Here is a 17,322-nt window from a genome sequence, read left to right as displayed (position 1 = left end):
ATTCCCCTGGAACCTGGCTTTTTCTCTTAAACTGCTTCTGTGACAGGGTACTGTGTGGGCTCTTCTAGCCAAAGGATGGTCCCTGATCATTCTGCTAAATTATTTAGTGACAAATTTGAAGACATATAGGATTATAGTGGTTATAGTCATGCTTACATCCAAGTTCCTTTGTGCAACACAGGCTTATAAACTCCATCTCTACTTGCAATTCTGATTTCCACTAATATCACTCATGGACTCTGTTTATAAGCACAGCATGACCATAAAATGCTCAATCCCTCTATATGTTTGTGAACAATTGAAGCGGTAGCTTTCATTGTGGCAGGTCACATTTGGAGGAGAGGTTTTTAAAGTCTCTTCTCCTTGGGGGCCACTCCTTTCTACACCCGCTTCGCTAGGAAGTGCCCTGCAATGCCAGCCTGCAGCACACCCTGTCTTCTGAGGAACGTGCATCTGCCCTCCTATGCTAGCTCAGAATCTCTGGGCATTTCAGCAGTTGTTCTGAGCCTTGGGCTATTTATCTCCCATAGGCAGCTGAGCTGCCTCTTATTTCAGAAACGGAGCAGTGGAATGCAGTGGAAGAGACCCAGGCCTCTGGCCACCCAGATGAGAGAGTTTTGTGCTGAGGTCCCTATATGGTTGTGTTAGACTGAAGACAGACTCAAGTCTGTCCTCGTTCCTTGTTTGGGAAGCTAGTGGGAGGGGAGCAGGCCAAGGGGCTATATAACCCTTCGGCTTGCAACATCCCTGAACACCACCCAGAGTGGAGAAGCCCAGCCGAGCACTGTCAGGGTAAGTGGCACTGGCCCAGGGATGTGGCTTAGAGATGCCAGTGGCTCTGCTTTTACTCTGTGTAATCAGATGCTTCGGGGGGGTTAGCTGGGCTCATGCATGCTGAAGTTTTTGAATGAAGGTTGTACTGCTAAAGTGATTGCAGCTTTCCCCTCTAATTAGCTAACATTAATGACAAGAGTAATATGCAGCTTGTGCGGGGGAGGTGGGGGAGAGGAAGATGGAACAAAGTCAATTGTAAAATCTGTTTTATACTAATAAACCTTCAGTCCAGAACTCACAGCACTTTTCAGTGGTGCAGTCTAAATGTGTGCAGTAAATCATATATTTATTTACATTTAGGCACTGGAAACTCCAGCATTTGTTTGTGGTTCACATTTGATGTGGGGATTTTCCACAAATTGCATTTTGGGTTCAGCTAAGGTGGCTGGAAGTGCATTTTAGGCATGAACAGAGGTCAGTTGCCCTGTGTTTGACATTGGCTACTTGTTTATTTGCTGCTGGGTTCCTCTGGCTCTACTTTGTAGTGTTTTCTGTTGGGAAGGTATGTCTTTTCGGCTTGTCTCTGATCTTATACTTTAAGCTGTGCCATTTGGTGATTGCTTGTCACAGAGCACAGCAGGAAATGATCTAAACCCCTGCAAATCAAGCAGGAGGAGCATGCCTGCCTCTCTCTGCGGGCTGCTTAGTGTCTCAGCCTGCATGCATGTGGTTTGCATTTCCCTCAGCCTGGTGAGGCTGGTGTGACTGTCACAGTGAGCCAACCCAGAATGAACTTTCCTGTAAATCAGGACTTGGCAGCTTCAGCCCAGACTGGAGTTTTCACGCTGAGATTTTCCTTCCATTTTGTGATTCATGACTAAATATGGCTTGTGTTTCAAGACTGAGGAGCTGGGAACTGTAGCATTCTCTCCACTACCACCCCCCTCCCGCTAGCTACTCATTTTTGGCACAAGATATATTCTAGTCAGCTGGAGCCAACCTCTCGACCAGGGTGCAGTTCCAAAAGCAGACGCTCGAGTGTGTTTTACCTAATTAGGAAATGCTTTGCTCCAACCCTAGCTGCTTGTTCATGTTAGATGAGAGATTTAAACCGCTGAATCTCTGCTTTCTGGGGTACAACAGAGATTTCTCTAACAACAGCGCTCATTTGAAAGATTATGAAATTCTACCCGGAGAGCTTTTTTGTCAAAAAATATATTTACTGAATTTTGAGAATTTTTTCCTGCATGTTTACTGATGCTGAAGATCATCCTCTCTCTGCTGCAGTATATTTACACATTCTCTCCAAACCATTCCACCCCCAAGCCTTAACCATATAATAAAAGAATGAATAAAGGTAGATCCATGTGTCTATGGTGAATATTCTTTTTTTTTTTTTTAAGATTTATTTATTTATACAAGCACTGGGTACAGTCAGAGGCACGGGAGGGTGAGAGGATTCACCAGAGACAGAGCGGGGAACAGAACAGGCAGAGTGATGAAGTACACTGCTGAGGGGAGCAGCGGGCGGCTGGAGAGGTCTGTCACGCCATGTGGGACCCTTGCCAGTGGCCGGGGATCAAACCGGCACTGCAGAGGCTGCAGGCAGCTTTGCAACCCAGCACTCAACCGCTGCACCGCCAGGGGAGGTCCTATGGTGAATATTCTTTCACAATTTCAGAACGTACTAATGCAAAAATGTTATCCTATTTTCAGCTCTTGCTTTGGTTTAGCTCTTTCTTTGGTTTAGGAATCGGGTTAGCCCATTCCCAGAGCCAGCAGACCCACAAACTGATTGCTGCTAGCCTCTGACTGATTCTTTTGTCTTCTCTCCCTTCTATTTTTTTTCAATGCATACAAGAACTGGGTGAGGGGGGGGCTGGTGAGAGGATGCACCAGAGAAAGAGTGGGGAGCAGAACAGGCAGAGCTACTGAAACACACTGCTAAGGGGAGCAGCAGGCGAGACAGGAGAGGTCTGCTGCGCCATGTGGTTAGCTCCCTGGCCAGGGATTGAACTCATGTCGCTGTGGCTGATGATAGCTTGATAGAGTTGAGACTTCAACCCCTGCGCCAGTAGTGAGGCCCTTGTCTTTCTTATATTTCTCACCTCTCTTCTAGCTTCTTAATCTAGAAAGAAAGTCAAATCACATGAAAGTCAAACATAATTCAGGGTTGGCAAGGGAAGGGAAGAAAGGGAAAGGGCAAGGCAAATCATTTGCAAGACCTGTTTTCCATTCCTACAAATGCGATGCACCAGTTACTGTTTTCCGCTCTGAGCCTGGAAGTGTATGCAGAGGAAAGGCTGGAATATGAAAAGATTTAGATAGAGAATAATCATACAGTGATGTTATTAATAATAATTTTAAGGCTAATATTTATTGAGAACTCATAACCTAAATTCTGTATGACTTACTTTACATTTTTTTAAAAGATTTATTTATTTTATACAAGAACCAAGGTACAGGCCAGATGCATGGCGTAGGGGGTGAGAGGATTCACCAGAGACAGAGCGAGGAATGGAACAGGCAGACGACAGAAATACACTGCTGAGGGGAGCAGTGGGCGAGACAGGAGAGGTCTGCCATGCTATGTAGGATTCTCTTTTGCTTTTTGCTGGCCGGCCGGGATCAAAGCGGCAATGCAGAGGCTGCGGACAGCTTCACAGTGCAGCGCTCAACCGCCTGCACCACCAGGGGAGGTCCATTACTTTAATTTTTTAGAAAATATCTAATCCCCATAAGAACTCAATGGAGTGGTTATTGCTGCCACTGACATTATTGCTGTTTCATCCATAAGAAAACTATGATCAGATGATATTCAGTAGCTTACTAAGTCACACAGCTTCAAAGTATGAAGGTCAAACTGCAATTCAAGCAGTCTGATCAGGGGCCAAACTCACTACCATCATGCTCTGTAATCTCTATTCTCTCACTTAACCAGTGTCGGGATTCGGGACAAATCACTTGAACTTCTTGAGTCTTGATTTCCTTGTTTTTCACTCAGAAACAACAGCACATGCCATAGATTTACAAATATATTATCTTAAATGAAGTTCATGTTCTTTGCAAAGGCCAAGAGGCACTGCTATAGAAGTTCTAGGCACATGGAAAGATTGCAGTCTTGATTTCATGGACAGGAACAGGGGTGGCAGAATGCCAACTTTATAGACTTTTTTCTTATTTCCCAGAAATTTCATTAGAAGAGTTATTCTTTATATATCTAAGTCTGGGTATACAATGAGTTCACCAACATAGCAGGAGAATCTTGCTCAACACGCAAACCTTGAGATCTCAAAGTTGGCAGACAACTCTATATAGGCTGTTAGTTCCTCTTTATAGGCTATTTCAACTGAATTTTGCTCAGAATAAAAATAGAAGGGACTCCTGACTGGAAGTCACAGGGACCTGAGCTCTGGTTCAGCTGAGCCTCTAGCCCTGTGTGCAGTTGAGCAAATATTGTAAAGATAAGGACTTAGGATGAAAATGTTCTCTAATAGGCCTTCAACTTCCCAAATCTATAAGTTGTTACTTTTGCCCTTGTCTTTTGAAATTTGGCATGGGATGCAAACTTAAATCGGACTTTAGAAAATATCACAGAACCCTGAAAAGATCATTAAAAATACCCATAAATCCCAAAACCTCAAAATAACCCCCATCAACATATTGTCAAATATAACTGATCTTGTGATGCATAAATATATATGTTTGAGGGGATTATACAATATTATTTTATCTAACCTATTTTTCTTGATCTTATCCTTTCTCAATAGCAGAGAAGTATTTTATTGCTTGATATATAATTCATGCAATCCTTGTGGAACTTTTAGGTTTGCAGTGACTTTTTTAATGGAGAATAGTTGTGAATCCTAAAATTTAAAGCATCTTTAGAATGTTTTGCTTGTTTCTATTTTTTTTCAAGAGTAATGTAGAAGTCCTCAGGACCCAGAAGAGATTTAAGAATTTTTTTTTCTTTTAAAGATTTTGCATTAAATGTTTCAACATTTCCAAATTCTCACATGTTGCCCATCCCTCAAAATCTACCTTTAAATTTTTTTTGATAGTTACAACATGTCTAAAAAAATATGAGTTTGGATTGATACAGGCAGAAAATGGTCAAAACTTTAACATATAGCAAGTGACTTGTCCCCATGAAGATCTGGTCTCATAGTCTTTATGTTCCCATCTTTACCCTAAGATGTCCATTCATTCCCTCATTTAATCAATCTTTAATATGCTTATGAGGATATGTGACCTGCCATGCACTGTGGTAGAGGCCCATTGTATGAATGTAGAAGTCAGAGTTTTAGTTCACAGAAAGCTTACAATCTAATTCAAGTGCTGTGAGAATAACACTGTGCTAAAATAAGGGTCAGTGGAGAACTATAGAAGAGAAGGTCCCTAAACCAGTCTGAAAAGGGGGAGTGAGCAGGTAAGCACCAAGATGCTGTGCTACAGGTGGGACTTCCTTCCTGTTCCCTGTAGGATTGTGTGACGTGGTGCAGCTGAGATGTGTGAAGAAGAGGACAGCACCGCTCTGGTGTGTGACAATGGCTCTGGACTCTGTAAGGCTGGCTTCGCTGGGGATGATGCCCCCAGGGCTGTTTTTCCATCCATTGTGGGACGTCCCAGACATCAGGTGAGCAAAATTCAAACTGGAATGGAAAGAAAGAGCACAATAGATTAGTTCCTTCTCTGACTGTGTGTCCAAGGGTCTCCACAGATGTCTACGACTATCTGCCCAGAAATTACGTAACCTGGTTAAAAATAAACATTGGGTAATGGATAATCTATGAATAAGAGCCAATTACATATATAAATGTAGACTGATTATCTGGTGGTGTCAACAAGATATAAAATATGACCTTTTTTCTTAAGTCCTTTAATCTAAATCTATCCATTGCTATGATCATCATCATCAGAAATACTTGTTAATTACCTCAGTAAAGAAATGGAAACAAAAGCTTGGATCATTCCCTCTCCAAGCGCTTGATGTTAGAAGACAGCAAACACTGCTGCCAAATGTATTTTTATATAATATCACCTCTTAAGAAAATGTATCTGGACAACCACAGTGGTTTTTCCATGACAGTATGTTTACACCAAATGTTGGTGGCAGCTACCTGGTAAAAACTGAGGACTTCATCTCAGAAATTTTACTTCTTATCAAAAGTAATATTTTGCACATTGAACTTTTCTGATATTTATAACTCTCAGATAGAAATGTATTCACAAGGACATATAATGGAAACCCCTTGGAAAGAATGAATTCTTCTTATTGAATTGTGTGCTGTGGAGACAGTCTGCACAAATCACTACATCCTGTGTAACCATGGATGTTTTGCATTCTAAAACATTCACTCCAGCACAATTAAAAATGTAGTGAGAATTCTTTTTCTTTTTTTAAGTTTCACCTTAATGATTTTAAAAAGTGCATCTAAATTAGTCAGAGTTTAGGCAAATGTCTTCATGTTGATTGTTATAAATTGATTCATTATAAAGTAAGCGGTGAGTGGTCATTTGTAAGATACTGCTTTGCTTACAATGTTAGAAAATAATATTTATATACCTTGAGTAGGTGACAGTTTTTAAAGTACACTTTAAAGGATTTATGACAGGCAAAATGCTATTTAATTAATTTATAAAATTTTCTACATTCATTCAACTAAAAATGATCATGTGCAAATATATGCAATTTGTTCCAGTGTGGAAACAAGACAAATGGAATCTCTGTCTTAATAGTTTATCAAGGAATACAAAAGATAAAGAGCACAATGTAAAGTTGCCTTACCACAGCATGCTCTACTATTTGGAAGCTGATTTAAGCTTGTTTCCGATCAACTGAGGGATGTTGCTGAAGAGCCTGGAGACCCTGAGACTGAGCATATTGTCACTGATACCAAGAGAGGAACCTCCTACCGCAATGATTTAACCTTTAGTGACTTGACTGTAATCCATTTACAAGTTCTGGCAGAGACTGACTTGTAATGCATTGAATCTCTCTAGGGAGTGATGGTGGGAATGGGTCAAAAAGACAGCTACGTGGGGGATGAGGCCCAAAGCAAAAGAGGAATCCTGACCTTGAAGTACCCCATAGAACACGGCATCATCACCAACTGGGACGACATGGAAAAGGTACTGGGAGGCTCGCTGCGGGTTGGACCTTCAGGTGTAATCCAACAATTGCTACTGCAGGGGAAAAATAATTGGCTTTTATTTGTTAGTGTTTATTCTAAATTATCACTAACTGAAAAAAATTCTAAAATATTTCCTTTTTTGAAAAAAGCTTTTGCCTAATAGTTTATAAACTAATTAGTGGCAGACAGTTCTGTGATGAGAATAGACCTTTGCCAGTGGTGGAAATGAATAGTCTTTGCTTACACCAACTGGATTGCCTGCCTAGGGCCTGCATTGTGCAGGAGGCAGCTAGAATAATCCTCCCCTCAGAGGATTATGGCCATCCCACAGAGCAGTACACTAAAGAGGACTTGAAATGCTAGGAATAGCCTTCTCCCATCCACGCTTGAAAGCTTTTCACTTCAGCAAGGGGAGCTGTGACATTGTAGATTTTGGACACTTCTGAATATTTCAAAATATGGAAGCACAGGGAGCTAACACAAGTTAATATATATATATATAATATATAAATTATATATATGTAAATAACATATATGTTATTTATATATATAAGTTATGTATATATATAATGTGTGTGTGTGTGTATCTCAGTGTTGTGTTAAGTAAGGCCCTTATCTCCTAGATCTATTAAAAAACAACTAATAAGGAGCAGAGTTCAGTCCTAGGACTTTGGTATTTATTATTAGGCATCACAGAAACACAAGTGATCTGAAAAATGAGCAGAAGGAATAGTGAGAGTGACATAAAATATTTCAAAAAGCAATGAAAAATATTAGAATTAGAATCACAACATCTGAACTTCATCTATTGGCTCCCTACACACACACACACACACACACACCAGCTGAAAAGAAAATAATGTTACTAGAATTTATCAGTAATAGTGCTCAAACCTGCTTCTCTATAGAACTTGCATTCTTTGGATTTTCTTAATCTAAGATTTTGGATTTAGTGAAACTGCAGTTTGCACTAAAAAAGAAGATATTAATAGCAGTGAGAAAATGTTTTTTTAAGAGTTTCTTCAAGGAACTGGCAGTACTACAGATATGTGCACCTGGCGGAAGATCCTTAGAACAAAGAGAGTATTTCATCATCTCTAAAATTTATATTCCAAATGTTTGCTGGAGAGAGGAATTCTTTTTTAATGATGTTTTAGAGTAACCACAGTTTATATGGCTGGTCAGATTTCTTGAGCTGCTTTTGCTCCATCAAAGGACTATTTTCCTTTCTAGAAACTACAAATTTAAAAGCCAAATAAACTGGAGCAAGACAGTCTTTAAAGTCAATCTATCTTTGGTTCATTTATAAACTGTCAGCAATTTTTCTTTTGTTTTAATTCTAGATGAATTTAACATTTCTGGGACTAGGTGAAGAATTTTCCTATTTTCACAAATAATTAAGACCTATTTACAATGGTTTGTTCATTTTGGCATTGTTTAAAATTTGGGGATTTTAAAGAGGACACTCAATCATGAAGCAAACATATTTATGTCCAAAGTAGAGTTCACATAGACATACTATAAATAGGCATAGCTCTTCTGGCCAAGTGTTTGCCAACAGATCGAGGGTCTAGAGTGTAGGACCAGTCCTGGAGAGTGAAGAGGGGTCAGAGATTCAGGCAAGAGGCAGGGAGATCTGTCCTCTTCTTCACATGCACTGCGGAGGGAAATTTCCCTGAAAGTATGAAAGTGACAGCAAGATTTCATGTCAGCTTTATTCAGCCATTCAGGTATCCATTTATTTGTCCTTTTACTCACTAAGCTAAATCACATTCCCACGAACATTAACTAACATGGAAGTGGGGGTAAAGAAAACAGTTAAATAATGGTAACATTTACTCTGGACCAGAAACTAGACTAAGTATTAACTCTAGGATTATCTTACTACAAGTATGCTAATTATTTTCATATTATTGGTGGTGAAACTGGAGCTGCCTAAGTTCGTACAACCAAGAAGTGGTTGAGGTGCGATTTGAACTCAGATTTATCTGCAGAGCCTGTACGTATAACTTGTGCCTATAACTACCATGTCACCTGGCCTCATAGACCTGGGTTTCGGTTTTTGCTCAGGCACTTACTAAATGTAAACCCTCAGTAAGCTACTTATAGTCTTTGAGTTTCAGTCTCTGCATCTGTAAAAATGTGGACATATTATAAATATAACGAACATTTGTAATATTTTACTTGGGTCTGGTTTTGTTTAACTCATTCTGATCCCTTTTTGGGGTATGAGGTGGCTTTATGACATCACATGCTTGGGTTTCTTCTCTGTCCCCCTCCTAGATCTGGCATCATTCTTTCTACAATGAGCTTCGTGTTGCCCCTGAGGAGCATCCAACCCTGCTCACTGAGGCACCCCTGAACCCCAAGGCCAACCGGGAGAAAATGACCCAGGTAAATATCCATTCCAGGAACCAGTGTTTTTGGTTTGAACAAAGACCTGTTTGAAAGGGATTGTGCAGGAGAGCAGAGAGAAGGCCGACACAGCAGTCCAGTCAGGCCAGACTGACAGTTTCCCAGGAACATGGGGATTGCCAAGGGTGGGATGTCCTGGTGGTGATCACACCCCGAATGCCCACTTTGGCTTCCAAGAGCTGTAAGAAATTTAAAAAATTTAATTGAAGAGGTTAAAGGTTTAGGTTATAAACTTCTTAGAAGTCATTTAAAAATGAAGAATAGCATACAGTGAGGAATTTTGGTTCTGGAGTCAAATAGTTCTAGGTTTTAAAACTGATTCTGTCACTTACTGGCTATGTGGCCTTAAAGAATCCATTTAACTTTTCAATCTGTTTCCTTGCCTATATGCGAGGAATAGTATTAGTACCCATTTATTAATGGACCAATGAGAATAATAATTAGGGAAAATGGTCAATATGACATAACACACATACAATAAATGATAATCATTATGTCATTATTGTGCCCTGTCAGAAGCTCAAAAACCTTTCATCTTGTAATCATGCACCAGTCGGATGATATTTTGGGTTCAGATGAACTATTAAATAAAAACATCTCACGTCAACTTTATGCTTGCTATAGTTAAGCAGTGGGCTAAGATTGTCACATGCATTATCTCTTTTTTTTATTTTATATATTTTTTACATCATTTTTCATTTTTGTACAATATATGCATTTTCATCTTGGGTATATTCCCTGTAAAATCCCACCCCCTCTTGTTTTCATCCTGCTCCCTTCTCCTCCCCATAGTGTGTCTCTGGTTTATAGTTTCTTGTTGATTTTGATTTTTACTTTATTATAATTAGTCTTTTTCCTAATCCCTTATTTAGGTTCTCTAAATTACTGCTATGAGTGAGACCATCAGCATTTTTCTTTTTCTTTCTGGGTTATTTCACTTCCACCTCCATCCACATTGCTGCAAATGGCATGAGTTTCTCTTTTTGATTGCTGAGTAATATTCCATTGTATATATGTACCACATTTTCTTGATCCAGTCTTCTATTTTTGGGCATTTGGGTTGTTTCTATAGCTTACCTATTGTAAATAGTGCTACAATCAACTTTAAAGCTTAACAGTGTGAAGCTGGAGTTACCATTATCCTGATCATATGAATGAAGAAGTCAAGGCTCGAAGACTTTAGGTGATTTTCCCAAGGTCACACAGCTAGAAGTGGCAGAACCTGGGATTCACCCATGATCTTTTGACCTTAGGAAACCATGAATATAAATACTCTGGGTCTTCTCAGAAGAACTCTTAGTGCTTATACCAACACTCTACAATTACTCTACAGAGAATATCTGTCCGCCTGCGAATCGTTCCACAAGCAACAGGTGTCTGATGGACATTTTCATTTTTGTGAATTGGTGCGAAGGCAGGCAATAGGGAATCATGGCCCTCCAGCATATGATGCAAATGATGTCATACATTCTGGTGAATAGATCAGGGAGAGTTTTGTGGATGGAGACATGAAAGCTCAAGAGCATCTCAGCATGCACAAACTTTGCTCATGTGTGACCTGAAGGCTCAAGTTCTGGTCTTGTCCCTGTACTGCCTGAGCCGGGACACTGGCTTACAGGTATATCCTCTGACAACAGCAGGCAGTGCCTTTCTTTCAGGAATCAGGGCCCTTCCACTGCAATCAAAATGGCCTCAGATTCTAGGCCTGGCATTGGCCCAGCAGCTACACAAAAAAAGTGGAACTGATTTAATGGCACTTCAGACAGAAGACAGAACTGGGACTAATCCCTACCAGAGTCAGCTTCAGATTCAAGTGGTTTCTTTCTTTATATCAGAGAAGTAAGAATCTGGCTGTAATCTTTTATGTTTCTTTGATATAGTTAATAAGTAAGTCCTCGACTGTTTATACTGGAGGAGCCTCCAGGCTCAGTTCAAACTCCTCCTCTGTTTACAGTTGGGAGACATGGAGTGAAACCCACATTAGTAAGCTGTTTACTTGGTGAGTTCTCCCAGGTCACATCCAAGTCAGAACCAGGGCCTGAAGCTGCGCCTCATACCCCTGCCAAGCCCCCTCATGCTCGCAGGTCCCAGATGTGATGGTCTCCCCATTCACATCTTTGTTTCTCCTCCAGCAACCAGGGTTGCCCTGGGCCTCCTTTACTCCCATCTCCTCTGCCCAGAACTGTAATCAGAGTGAGCTCTCTTGACCTTCTTGGTAAGACTGGGAGCATCACTAACAGCTCTCTGGATTGCTTTGCAGATTATGTTTGAGACCTTCAATGTCCCAGCCATGTATGTGGCCATTCAGGCTGTGCTGTCTCTCTATGCCTCTGGACGTACAACTGGTAGGTGATTGGGAACAATGGGGAATCTTGACTGAATGCACATCAGTTAGGGGATTTCATCACTGCAAACATGTGGTTGGTGATGGATGGGGGGTTAGTTAGAACTGACTGGGCTAAAAGGTCTTGTCTTCTTTAAAAATAAGTCTTTGAGCTTATAGGTCCAGTAGCACTTTTTCTATGATTTCTCTCTTCTGGCTCCTCATCTTTTTGTCTTCCCCTGTCTTCTATCTTGCAAAATGACTTCTTTTCTCTCTTTTAAATAAGCAGCTTAGAAATTCCTCTTCTACTTGGTCATAAGTGACCATACACCAATGCCATGGTGACTTATCACACCCAACTATCCCCAGGCATTGTGCTGGACTCTGGAGATGGGGTCACCCACAACGTGCCCATCTATGAGGGCTACGCCCTGCCTCACGCCATCATGCGTCTGGACCTGGCTGGCCGAGATCTTACCGACTACCTCATGAAGATCCTGACCGAGCGTGGCTATTCCTTTGTGACTACTGGTGAGGCAGGGGGCATAGAAGGAAAAGGGTGATCTTTACAGGCACCTACAAGGTCATGGTGACTCTCAAGGAAACATTGGGTAGAAGCCTTGCAGATGGCAGTATCTGGAGCAAAGCATGGCTTTTGCTGCGAAATCACAAGGTGATTTCCTTGAGAAGAACAGTTATAAACATCTAGGATTATGAGCTAGTCAGTTGTACTATTTGAACATTTTTTACATTCCTTCCACTCACTAATAGAGGAGTGCAGAGGCTGAAGACACTATGTGATTGGGAGTCTTTGGAGTCATCTAGACAGGGCTTAGTTCTTAATTCTGCCAGTCACTAACTGTGTAACTTTGGACTTGAAGTGGCTCACATTAATACACCTGTAATCTCATTACCAGTGTGGATTTGGGGTTGCAGAATATTGAGTTTATGAACTTCTTTGAAGGAGCCTATATTGTGGTGGAGGAGACTGAAGGAGGGCAGGTGGGTTTTTAATCACCTGTGCAAATGTCCATGCTTGCCTCACACTGACAGCTGAGCGTGAGATTGTGCGGGACATCAAGGAGAAACTGTGCTATGTAGCTCTGGACTTTGAGAATGAGATGGCCACCGCTGCGTCTTCCTCCTCCCTGGAGAAGAGCTATGAGCTGCCCGACGGGCAGGTGATCACCATCGGGAATGAGCGCTTCCGCTGCCCGGAGACCCTGTTCCAGCCGTCCTTCATCGGTAGGCTACACGTCCCTCTTCTGGGAAAGGGAGATCACCCTGTCCTCCCATATTCAGCCGGTGCCCTTCTCCAGCTGGGGACATGTGACAGGGGCCACAAGACCAAAAACACTTTGGGCAAAGGAAAAAGAAAGAGTGCCCATTTTTTAAGGTAGAAAGATTTAAGGAGGCCAAGAAAGGAGCTTTCTAATAAAGCACTACCTATGTTGTAGTCAAGCCCAAAGCATTCTTGGTGGATGGGGAAAGAATCTAATATTCTCTGTGCGTGGACACAGTGGAGCCACTGGGTAGATTGGAAGGATGCGCCAACTACTGAGAATCTGGGATTATAGGAGAAAAGAATGGAAGATCCTGTTTCTATGTTACCAGTGACTTTGGGACATCTCTCAAGTGTTTACAGAGGGCAGGCTCCGAGGAAGCCTGGGATTGGGCCTTAGTTCTAGTACCATGGTCTTGGGAAAGTCACGTCCTCTGGAAGCCTCCATGTCCTCATTTATAAAGTGAGGATTGTGACAGTGTGGCTGTCAACCCAGGATGGCCACGAGAACCATGTGAGCTGTGTGAGGAGCATTAAGCTCAGAGCCTGGCCACAGTGACCCCTCAAGAATGATATAGCTAATAAATAATAAATAGGTGCTGCTATTACTATTATTATTATATCACAGCACCCCAAATGATGAAAGGCTACCAAGGGTTTTTTTCGAAAGACCCACATCAGAAATGAACAAAAAGTTCAGACCCCCAAAAAAAAAAAAATTATCAAGACTGAAGAAATGTAAATGCCTATCCAAACAAGATGAAGCATTTTCCTGATGATTCTGCAGCATTTAGTGTTGAGGGGTGAGAACAAGGCTGCAGCCAGAAACTTGAGAGTGCCCTGGGCAGTGGCTTCAGCACTGACTCAGGGTGGGCTCTTCTGCAGGGAGCCTGAAGGCTTTGTTCCTGTTGGAACACAGCAGTGAGTCTACTAAAAGTCATTGATGTGATGTTGCAGCGCCCTACCCTCTGGAGATGCTGCAGCAAGTCTTCCTTACCAGACAAGAGGCGGGAAGAAATGGGGCACTACAAAGATGTTTTGGTCTCTTAAATGGGCGCTTCTTAGATTGTTATGTTGTCATGGCCAGCATAAGATCTTCCAGTTGTTCACATCTAGTCCCTTACCTCTAACTTGGATTCATCCACCGCCTGAGGACCCAACCCTGTGTCTGTTTTCCAGGGATGGAGTCTGCTGGTATCCATGAAACCACCTACAACAGCATCATGAAGTGTGATATTGACATCAGGAAGGACCTGTATGCTAACAACGTCCTCTCTGGGGGCACCACCATGTACCCTGGCATTGCTGACCGCATGCAGAAGGAGATCACAGCCCTAGCGCCCAGCACCATGAAGATCAAGGTCAGTTCAGTGACAGCCTCCATGGCTAGGCTGCTGCAGTACAATCCCCACCTCCACCCCTCAGACGTGAATGTGCTCAGTTTTAGGGTAGGCAGTGGGCAAACCCATAATTACTGTGCATGACAAAATACAAATCAGTCTGGTTCATAAGAGAAGATGATTTATTTTGTACAATATTTAATCTCTACTCATCCGTGTCTACCAGCTACTTTTGGCAGCTGCGGTAAAGGTCAACAGAACTCTTCACGTACCCATATCTCTTTAAAATACACAATTTGTTGTTTTTCCTCATCACATAAATAGTGCATATCACATATAGATCATTAAAAAATATACACATATGAGCCAGATTTTTTTGAGAAATCTAGTGTCTGTGGATTCAATAGCATATGTTCTTCCACTACTAACTGTGGCCACATGCCCCTGACCAGGAATTGCAGTTTAATCTTCATCACTCCTTTTGATACAGGTGCTCAAAGGCACAGGATGACTCTAGGGGGACCAAGCTCAGTCCCTGAATCACCCAGGACCCCTATATTGTGTTAATTTTGAGTCCCAGTCAGGGAATTCAGACATTAGATGGAGATATTCTTTGGAAGCAAACTTACAAGTGATTGGTGACTTCCCAAAGGCTATTATTCTCTGAAATCAGAAGGCCACGCTGGCAGCCTCTGACCCATGTCCCAGGGAGCAGGGGAGGGGGGTTTCAGGTACCGTCCGCATACATAAAAGTATTAAGTAAGTTCTCTATTATTTGCTCTCCTTTCTCTTTTTTGGGGAAGGGGATACTGCTAACAAGAGAATATGTTAGGCTGAAGCAAATTTTCTCTGTATCATAGACTCTAAAAATTGCAGAGTGAGAGACAGGACTTTTCTGAAGGATGTGGTTTCTTGGGAGGGAGATGAAACCAGCTGTCTAACTCACTGACAAAGCCAAGCTAGGTTGGGGGTTTAGCACAGAGAGAGGCTATAGCCAGAGTTGGATAGTTTCCAGCTCTCAAAATGTGGTTTCTTGAATAGAATTAATGTGGGATTTGCAGGGGGGTGGGGGTGGAGCTGTAGTTTGGTAAGAGAAAACCATTAAAACCCTGGGACAGCAAGATGATAACATTAGGGAAGCTGAAACTGGATGAAGATCTATAGGAACTCCGTATTATCTTTACAACCTTTCAGTAAACCTGAAATTAATCCAAAATAAAATGGTGCTATTAAAACAAAACAAAGCAAAACCAAAAAAAAAAAAAAAAAAAGCACCTTGGAATGGTCCTATTGAGTCTGACATGTACACAACCAGCATGACTTGAACCATTTATTCAAATTTCCCAGTCTCTGTTTCCTTGTGTATAATATGGGGGGTAATTTAATAACTTAAAAGTGGCTAAGAGGATTAAATGAGATAATTCATGTCAAATGCTTAGGTTAGTGCCTGGCACATACTAAGTGCTCAGTAAGTGTCAGCTACTTATATCAAGAGTAAATGTTCAACCAGAGTTTGGGGGATAAAACACTAAACTCTTCACCATGGTTTCAGAAACACTTCAGTTGGCTGAAATGTCCATATTCACTTCGACCCCAATATCCAAGTTTGGAGTAGAATTTGAAATTGCTCACCTGTGGTTATTTTTTTAGATTACTGAGGGTGGTGAGACCCTTGGCCTGAGTCCCTGCTTTCTAAGCCCAAACCATCTACTCTTCTAAAAATCACTAGCATGCCCTCAAAGGTCAGGCTTATGTGCTGAGTGACGCCAGCCTGTGCAGCCTAAATGGAAACATGCCCAGGGGAATGTTCACCCCAATAGGGAACCCAGCCCTCCAGCATTAAGCAGGGCACCTCCATCAACGTCACCAGGTGGAAGGACACTTCCAAACTTGCAGTTAGTTCTGGCGCAATCAAAACTTCTCCTTTGAAAACTCTGGTGTTTGCTTCTACAGGAAGTATGTCTGCTAAGTTCTGTGACACAACGTATGGAAATCAGAGACATGGTCAGTGTTCTTAAATGGAGTTCATGCAGGATTTGGGGCCAGCTTTGTTTTCCCTCTACTAGCCTGCACATAGTAGAGGATTTTCAGATGTTGGATTGTGTGAAAGAAGCCAGAAAAATAGGCGCACTAAAGAATTCTAAATTCACAGCCCATTTCACACCCCCTATGGTATAAAATTATCAAGATTGTCCCTACTGTGCACAAAACTTCTGCCAGATCCATGAGAACTGGACGAGGTAAAAGGCCCAGCGACTGTCCTAGTGCACTAATGACCCCATTCTCATCCTTACCAACAGATCATCGCTCCTCCAGAGCGCAAGTACTCTGTCTGGATCGGGGGCTCCATCCTGGCCTCGCTGTCCACCTTTCAACAGATGTGGATCAGCAAGCAGGAGTACGATGAAGCCGGACCCTCCATTGTACACCGCAAATGCTTCTAAAACACTAGCCTGCTCTCCTGTCTATCTCTAGCACACAACTGTGAATGTTTTGTGGACTAATGCCTTCAGTTCTTTTCCAAATCATTCCTCGTCAAAGCTCTGACTCATTCTATGTGTTTTTTAATAAATCTGAACTACGTTACTAGTACTCTCTAGCGGGCTGCTGGGCACTTATTTGTTTGGTTGCTCCCACTTCTTACACAGTGGCTCTCTCTAGTGGTATATCTGAGAACAAGGCACAAAGGACGAGTATGGCTCTCAGGAAAGGGTCAAGTCCATTAACATGATGAGTTCCATCTAAATGCTCTAAGTGGGAAAATCTGAAAAAGCACAGGAGGGAAACATAAACATGGGTTAGAATATATTAATGGCTAATCCCCACTGACTTCACAATTTGCTGAGTGATTATATTACTTTGCTCTCTTATAACCTTAATATCGTTAGCCAGATGGCTGAAAACAAAACAATAATAGTCTGTGTGTACACATACATTATGTAAATATACACATATATTCTATATACATTTTAATATATACTACATATGAAACTTAATAAATAAATACATACGTGTATTAAAAGAAGGTATGGCTTTTATCAGGGAAACATTAGG

The 17,322-nt window shown here is 41.7% G+C and overlaps 1 protein-coding gene across 1 annotated transcript; it reads left to right on the top strand.

The window, feature by feature from the left end:
• Positions 1–581: 581 nt before the first annotated feature.
• Positions 582–16,860, top strand: ACTA2 (actin alpha 2, smooth muscle). Its single transcript, XM_037497315.2, has 9 exons — positions 582–792; positions 5,257–5,410; positions 6,778–6,906; positions 9,192–9,302; positions 11,584–11,668; positions 12,016–12,177; positions 12,700–12,891; positions 14,108–14,289; positions 16,569–16,860. Exons 2-9 carry the CDS (start codon positions 5,282–5,284, stop codon positions 16,710–16,712), a joined length of 1,134 nt encoding a protein of 377 aa, XP_037353212.1. The 5' UTR covers positions 582–792; positions 5,257–5,281; the 3' UTR covers positions 16,713–16,860.
• Positions 16,861–17,322: the final 462 nt, after the last annotated feature.

This window comes from Talpa occidentalis, unplaced genomic scaffold, assembly GCF_014898055.3.
Source record: "Talpa occidentalis isolate TD23 unplaced genomic scaffold, MPIMG_talOcc4v2.1 talOcc4.8, whole genome shotgun sequence".
Classification (NCBI taxonomy): Eukaryota; Metazoa; Chordata; class Mammalia; order Eulipotyphla; family Talpidae; genus Talpa; species Talpa occidentalis.
Note: the sequence above shows the minus strand (reverse complement) of the source record. Positions and strands in the feature narration are given on the sequence as shown.

Excerpts from the sequence above, each read along its gene's own strand:
- ACTA2 (XM_037497315.2), top strand. The coding sequence starts at position 5,282 with ATGTGTGAAGAAGAGGACAGCACCGCTCTGGTGTGTGACAATGGCTCT. Across the intron at positions 5,411-6,777 it reads TGGGACGTCCCAGACATCAG|GGAGTGATGGTGGGAATGGG; the intron begins GTGAGCAAAATT and ends GAATCTCTCTAG. Across the intron at positions 6,907-9,191 it reads ACTGGGACGACATGGAAAAG|ATCTGGCATCATTCTTTCTA; the intron begins GTACTGGGAGGC and ends TCCCCCTCCTAG.